Genomic DNA, 7,988 nt, shown 5'->3' with positions numbered 1-7,988 from the left:
ATTATCAATAGTGGGCAGCACATTTGTTTTCTTCCATATTAATCTATTTTTTTTCGTTTTTGTATGGGAGTACATATAAATTTTATTTGTTGCATAGGACTACATAAAAATTTGAAATATAATTTAAGTAAAAAAGATTTTATATTATATACCAATAGAGTAGTAACATGCATTAACTGGTCATTAAATAAATCAACCACGTGTATTTAAATTATATTTTAAATTTTTAAACCGCAGTTAGAAAAGAGGTAACTGTATTAACACGGGAGAGTTTAATGGTTTCAAAGTAAACGTGTTAATCCCTATCATTTAAAATGAATTAAAATTGATCAAACATATTTATTTTAATCTCTTATACCAACTTTTTTATGTACTAATTGCATGCCAAAAGTTTGGATTATTGATATTATTAATATTTTTTATTATTTTCAAATTTTTTTTTTAAAAGAATACATGTATCTCGTTTTATTTATACTGTAAACGATATATACACGTATCAATTTGACTTGTCAGATGTAAACGAGATATGACAAAAAAAATTTAAATCGATAAATTTTCGTAAAAATATTTATTTTGATAAATATTTTTTATTAAAATAAAAAATCCTGACCACCTATGTGATAGGATTGCCTATTTTTATGGCTCATCTATATACAGATAGAAAGTGGATGAATGGTGGGAGGAGGAAAAGAATCAAACGTTTAATGTACCTAGGACAAAAAAAAAGCAATTTCTTACGTCTCTTGTTCGTTGGTTTCAATTTATAATAAATTTAGGGTTAGTAATAAATTTTTAAATAAAATATAAATGTTTTATTAATTAATTTTTAATTTTTTAAATTAAAAAATATTGTAAAATTTTTTTTTTGATAAAATTTATTATAAAAATTTTTAGAGTCGGTAATTTTTAATATTTTTATTATTATTTAAATAGTATAAATACTAAAATATTTTTAATAAATAAATTTTATTAAATTATATATAAAAATTTTAAAAAATATAAATATAAAATATAGTAATTTATATATACAAAATTCTAATAAATATAAATATAAATTATATATTTTTTATATATAAAACATTCATAAATATAAATATAAATAAAAAATAATAATATTTACTGATATCGGAACCTTTCTCAATTTATTATTTAAACTAATCAGCAATAATGTTAACTGTGGTGAGCTACTTGATAATATAGTGGAGGCTTGTATTTCTATATAAAAGTCCTACAAGGCTGAATGCTCTATTTGCTATGCATCTCTGTTCCAGTGTTAATTTGTTCCTACTTCATATTAAGAGATGGCACTGACGGGTAAGCTTAGCACTGAAATTGCAATCCATTCACCTTCTGCAAAGTTCTTTGACTTCTTGGCAAAGAAACTCCATCATGTTCAAAACGTCTGTGAAAGAGTGCATGCCACCAAGCTGCATGAAGGTGATGACTGGCACTCTGTCGGGGGTTCGGTCAAACACTGGACTTATGTCATAGGTAATAACACACTTGATGCTATATATCACATACCGTAAGAAAAATATTTTTTTTTTAACTAAGTTTAACTATTTTTTTTGTGTTTTTTTAATTAATTTTTATTGTGTTAATAAATTATTAGACTAACATAATTAATTGAATTTAGTTATTAAAATAATTTAATCTTAAAGTATTAATGGAATAATTAATACAATTCTAGGTATAAAAGATGATTATAATTGTCCTTTTTTTATTTGGATTAAGTAATATCATTCTTCTTTTTCTCTCTCTTTCTTTCTTTCTTCCTTCGGTTGTCTAATATATGATGCGTCCACCTTATAATAGGTTGTGGGGGTACTTGCTCCGAATGAAGTGTTGCTCAAAACATGTATAAAGATTATCAAAATGTTATTTGTACACTAAAATTAGTTATTAAAATTAGTTATTAATATATTTTATATGAAGGGCAAAAAATAGAAATAAGCCCAGGAAAAAAATAATTTACGTAAATAAGCCAAAACAAAAATTGCTTCATGAATTCACCAATGCACGTTTATATGTAGTTTGAACCAGCTTGGTTTGAACTCCATTTCTACATAATTTGAACCAGCTTGGTTCGAATTACAAATAAACACACGCACACACTAATTCGAACCAGCTTGGTTCGAATTACACACAATAATTCATGGTATAATTCGAATTATGCTGTTAAAAAATTAATAATTTATTAAAAAAATTTATTAAAAATTTTATTAAAAAAATTAATAATTTAAAAATTAAAAAATATATATTTTAATTACGAGACTTCTTTAAAATATTAATGAGTTATCAATTCGAATTCCATACAATACTCTTTTGTCCATTTTTAATAGCTCATGAATATTTTTTAATAAATTTTTTTAATAAATTTATTTAAATTATACTACAAAAAATATTTGATCCTATACAAAACAATTTAAAAAAAATGGCTTAAAAAATGTTAAGAGTACTATAAAAATTTGTAACGTTCTAATGACTTAGGACATTAAAGAAATACTCTACATAGTCAATAATAATTTAGAAATTAAAGAAAAAATATTTTTATCATGTATTTACCTAAATCACTAGAATATTACAAACTTTTATAGTACTTATAACATCTTTTAAGCTATTTTTTTAAAATTATTTTGTATAGAATAAAATATTTTTTTAATTGTTTTATATGGAATAAAATATTTTCTTTCATTTCTAAATTATTAATGACTACGTAGAGTATTTTATTTAAAATTTGAGTACATGCATGTATTTACCTAAGTTATTAGAACGTTACAAATTTTTATAGTACTCCTAACATTTTTTAAGCCATTTTTTAAAAATTGTTTTGTATAGGATCAAATATTTTTTGTAGTATAATTTAAATAAATTTATTAAAAAAATTTATTAAAAAATATTCATGGGCTATTAAAAATGGACAAAAGAGTATTGTATGGAATTCGAATTGATAGCTCATTAATATTTTAAAGAAGTCTCATAATTAAATATTTTGTTAGCTTTTCTTTTAATGTATAAAATAATATATATATTTTTTAATTTTTAAATTATTAATTTTTTAAATAAGTGTATAATTCGAACCAAGCTGGTTCGAATTAGTGTGTGCGTGTATTTGTGTATAATTCGAACCAAGCTGGTTCGAATTATGTAGAAATGGAGTTCGAATCAGGCTGGTTCGAACTACATATAAATGTGCATTGGTGGATTGATGAAGCAGATTTTAGTTTGGCGGATTTGTGTAAAATTTTACTCCCTTTGGCTTATTTGAGTTTTTTACCCTTATATAAATATATGTATAATTTAATTTATTTTTAATACATATTTGTATTTAATATATATTTTATATTAGTAGTTAATTTTAGTAGCTAATTTTAATATTAAGGTAGCATAGTTGAAAAGTTATATGTATATATGATGTGCAACTATTTCTAAATTTTATTACGAGTAATTATCCAAATTAGTCTCCAACAATTTTAAAAGCAGATATTGTAGTCCCTAAGAAAATTAATACATAGATCAATTTTTAAGGTTTTACTTGGCAGATATATAAATCAGTCACCAATTTATTTTCTGGGAGAGTAATTACCCAAATCAGTCTCCAAGAATTTTAAAAGCGCACATTTTAGTCCGCAAAAAAAATTAATACACAGATCAATTCTCAACGTTTTTCTCTCTCAGACATAACAGTCTCTCATCCATTTTACTTTTATTATATGTCAACTTTTATTATTATTAACTTAACTTTGTGCATGTGGACGATAACACTTGCATATTAATACATTCTTTTCGTTAGAAACAAGTAAAGTAAATAATGATACTTTAAAATTCAAATTAAAAAATATTTTTTAATACAAACATGTTTTTTAAAATAGGACATATTTTGATTATATTAAATACAAAAATATCACATGGTTCAACTTTAAATTTCTTGTAGAATATATTATTATACATACATAAGAATTTAATGAATAAATTTATCGTTATTTTTATCAAAAAAATTATAGTATAGTATTATTGTGTAATAATAATAATAATAATAATAATAATAATAATAATAATTTTATTTTGCTTGTTTTTTTGGATGGATGACTATTATGTCTGATGGAGAAAAACGTTGAGGATTGATCTATGTTTTAATTTTTCTTAGGAACTAAAATGTCTACTTTTAAAATTCTTGGGGACTGATATGAGTAATTATTCTATCGATAAATAAACTGGAACTGATTTGTCTGTCGGTAAATTGATATGTTATCTAAAAAAAGAAGAAAAAACAAAATAGTACAACAATAATGTGGGGAGGAGATGCTGTGAAATGAAGAAGATCGATGAATTGAAAAAAAGAAAGTTAAGAGAAAAGACCACAAGAGAGAAAATGAATGGGTGTAAAGATATGGTTATAAAATTTGGGTTAACATGTAAATAGTTTATTTTCCTAATATTTTATAGACATTGACCTTTTTATTAAGAGTAAAATTATATTTAATCTTATATTTTTTTTTATTTAAATTTATTGAAAAGATGGTAAAGTAACTACATGCAAAGAGACTATTGAAAGCATTAATGAGGAGAAGAAGACAGCCGTATACAAACTCTTTGATGAAGATATCGATCAACACTATAAGGCCTTTAAGCTTGTCTTTCAAGTGATTGACAACAATGATGGAGGTACTTCGGCTAAATGGACAATTGAATATGAGAAGGTCAATGATGATGTTGAAGCTCCATATGGCTACATGGAATACTTTGACAAATTTACTAAAGACATCGATGCTCATGTTCTCGAGGCATAAGCTACATCGATCAATTAAGTAGAAAAGGTGTTTGGGAATAATTAAGTTAATAAAGTGTGTATTTATTTAATTAAACTGCATGAATTTAGTCATGAAGAATAATATATAGATGCATGTTTGCATCGTGTGCTATCCTTCATTTGAGTGGATTAATAATTGATTTGGATATGTTTATGTTATTGTTGATAATATTTCTTTGCTTCCTGATTGCACTTATGTACGTGTATGTGAAAAAATTTCATGTAATTGTAATACAAATAAAAATTAGATATTGTCATGCTTTCTATTTTGTTAAAATTATTATATAGTAGGATTCATTACTATGAACTCATTCATAAACTTAAATAATATAATAAAAAATATTAAGTTTAATATTAAATTTAATCATAAAAGATTACCACATTGACAAATTTAATTATAAAAAAATAAAATTAATTTATATCCATAAAAAATGAATTCTACTAGACAAAACTATCGAACCTAAAAAATTATTTTTAAAATTCTCAAACTACCTCCCTTAACCTTACCTAACCATTTTCAAATTCTAACCCTACTCAACTTTCAATTTCTACTTCTTAACCACCACCACTTCAATATCCTTTTACCACCTCCAACCTCTCTTTGTGCTAACTTTGAATTATTTTAAACCCCACTGCTTATTCTTGGATTTGCCAAGGGAATCATCAAAGGAGTATTGGACCTTGGAAAAGACACGCAGCTTTCTTTGTCTGTTCAGATCTCTTTAACTTACAACATTGTTCCTAAATTCGTACTTTGTCTACCTTTTTCTTTGAATAAGGGCACTGAAAATCTCTTTGTTGATGGATCTGTTAGGTACCAGACAAATGACACAGCAAAATATAGAGATAAAAAATTAGAAATTTGTATAAAATATGAAAATAATTGAATAACTTTTTTTGAGAATTACAACTTCTCTCTATCACAAGGAGACTACAATAATACTCTCTCTTGATAAAAGGAGAACACACTTCTCTCTATATATATAGAAGAAAACTACTCAAAGAAATATTATGTTATTCTATTTGGATGACTTGATTGAAATGAATTAAAGAAAAACTCAATTTATAGGTGAGTCTTTTCAATATGAACCATCCGTTAATTAGAGGTATATAATTCTTCTCTTTTTCAACCATTAAAATTCTAAGGTTATAAACTAAGATTGTTTATTACCTTTCCTTTTATTTAGTTATTATTTATTTATATATTTTCTAAAATTAGCTTTATTATTTTTTCACCATCTCCCACTTAAAGCTAATTTTGATAAATTTTTAAAATTCATGTTGCTCATGTATTCCATAGGCCGTATGAGGATATACACCATTCAAACTTTTCTATGTTGATTGATTTTGTCATGGCATCTGCTAGGTTATCTTTCGTGTGAATTTTCTGCATATCAATACTTCCTTCTTCTACTACTTCTCGAATAAAGTGATATTGTACTCCAATGTGTTTTGTTCTTGAATGAAAGGCAGGATTCCTTGCAATGTGCAAGGCACTCTGACTGTCACAATACACAGAAATCTTCTGTTGTTTGTGTCCGAGTTCTTCTATCAACCTTTGGATCCAAATAGCTTCCTTGCATGCTTGTGTAGCTGCCATATATTCAGCTTCTGTAGTAGATAAAGTTACAACAATTTGTAATCTCATAGCTCCTCCTGCAAGCATGAACACATATCCTGTAGTAGATTTTCGTTTATCAAGATCACCTGCAAAATCTGAGTCGACATATCCATTGACAATGAATTCCGATCCTCCAAAACATAATGCAACATTCGAGGTCCCTTTGATGTATCTCAAGATCCTCTTAACAACATTCCAATGCTCTTTACCCGGATCTGCCATAAATCGACTTACCACCGCAACTGCTTGAGCAATATCTGGCCTTGTATAGATCATGGCATACATAAGGCTTCCCACCGCTGATGCATACGGTACTCGAGACATTTCCATCCTCTCTGCTTCACTACTAGGGCACATACTTGAGGATAATTTGAAATTCATAGGAAGTGGGGTTGAAATTGGCTTACATTCTTGCATATTGAAGCGTTGCAAGATTTTCTTCAAATAATTCTTTTGCGATAGCCAAATCTTCCTATCTTTTTTGTCTCGGTGAATTTGCATCCCTAAAATCTTGTTTGCTGGTCCCAAGTCTTTCATATCAAACTCCCTAGCCAACTGTGCCTTCAATTCTTGGATTTGATCTTTGTTGGGACCTACCACCAACATGTCATCCACATACAACAGCAGAATGATAAAATCATTATCACCAGACCTCTTGTAATAAGTACAATGATCTGAACTAAGTCTGTTGTATCCAAGGCTAATAATGAAAGAATCAAATCTCTTGTACCAACACCTTAGCGCCTGCTTTAGACCGTACAAAGATTTAGTTAACCTGCAAACCAAGTTTTCTTTTCCTTGTTCTTCAAAACCTTCTGGTTGGAGCATATATATCTCTTCTTCAAGTTCTCCATGAAGAAAAGCAGTCTTTACATCTAATTGCTCTAGATGTAAATCAAATGCAGCACACATAGCCAAAACTACTCTAATAGTAGTTAGTCTCACCACTGGAGAAAATATTTCATTGAAGTCAACACATTCTTTCTGAGCATATCCCTTGACAACCAATCTTGCACGATATTGTTCCACCTGATCATTACTATCTCGTTTGATCTTGTAAACCCATTTGTTACCAATGGCTTTCCGACCTGTTGGAAGTTTAATAAGTTTCCAGGTATGGTTTCTATGTAATGCCTCAATTTCTTCTTGCATTGCTGTAATCCACATAGAAGCGTCTGGATTGCGCATAGCCTCCATAAAAGTTGTTGGTTCTCCATCTTCTGTCAAAAGACAATATGCATCATGGTTTGTCAAAACATAATTTGAGTGCCATGATGGTATTCTTCTTTGTCGAGTGGATCGACGAACTTCTATGTCATTGGCCTCTGCTTCTTGTTCTTCGTGCTGTGGTTCTGCTTCAGAAAGATCACCTTCTCTGCATTTTTCATCTATTTGAACAGTGGTTATCTCTTTAACAGTGCTGTCATTTTCTTGTTCCTTTTGCAATTCATCTTCTGCAAATATCACATCTCTACTGACAACTACCTTGCGGGTAGTGGGATCCCACAGGCGATACCCCTTAACTCCGTCAGCATAACCCAAGAATATACATTTTCT

At 27.7% G+C, this 7,988-nt stretch overlaps 1 protein-coding gene across 1 annotated transcript; it reads left to right on the top strand.

The window, feature by feature from the left end:
• The first annotated feature begins 681 nt into the window (after positions 1-681).
• Positions 682-5,070, top strand: LOC112773250 (MLP-like protein 43). The gene is made up of 2 exons (XM_025818324.3): positions 682-1,491; positions 4,519-5,070. The coding sequence occupies exons 1-2, from the start codon at positions 1,302-1,304 to the stop codon at positions 4,788-4,790; spliced, it is 462 nt and encodes a 153-aa protein (XP_025674109.1). The 5' UTR covers positions 682-1,301; the 3' UTR covers positions 4,791-5,070.
• The last annotated feature ends 2,918 nt before the right edge of the window (positions 5,071-7,988 follow it).

The sequence above is a fragment of the Arachis hypogaea genome, chromosome 18, assembly GCF_003086295.3.
Source record: "Arachis hypogaea cultivar Tifrunner chromosome 18, arahy.Tifrunner.gnm2.J5K5, whole genome shotgun sequence".
Classification (NCBI taxonomy): domain Eukaryota; kingdom Viridiplantae; phylum Streptophyta; class Magnoliopsida; order Fabales; family Fabaceae; genus Arachis; species Arachis hypogaea.
Note: the sequence above shows the minus strand (reverse complement) of the source record. Positions and strands in the feature narration are given on the sequence as shown.

Bases quoted from the DNA above. Each gene is read 5' to 3' on its own strand.
- LOC112773250 (XM_025818324.3), top strand. From the start codon at position 1,302: ATGGCACTGACGGGTAAGCTTAGCACTGAAATTGCAATCCATTCACCT. The intron at 1,492-4,518 runs GTAATAACACAC...TTTATTGAAAAG, and splicing joins ACACTGGACTTATGTCATAG to ATGGTAAAGTAACTACATGC.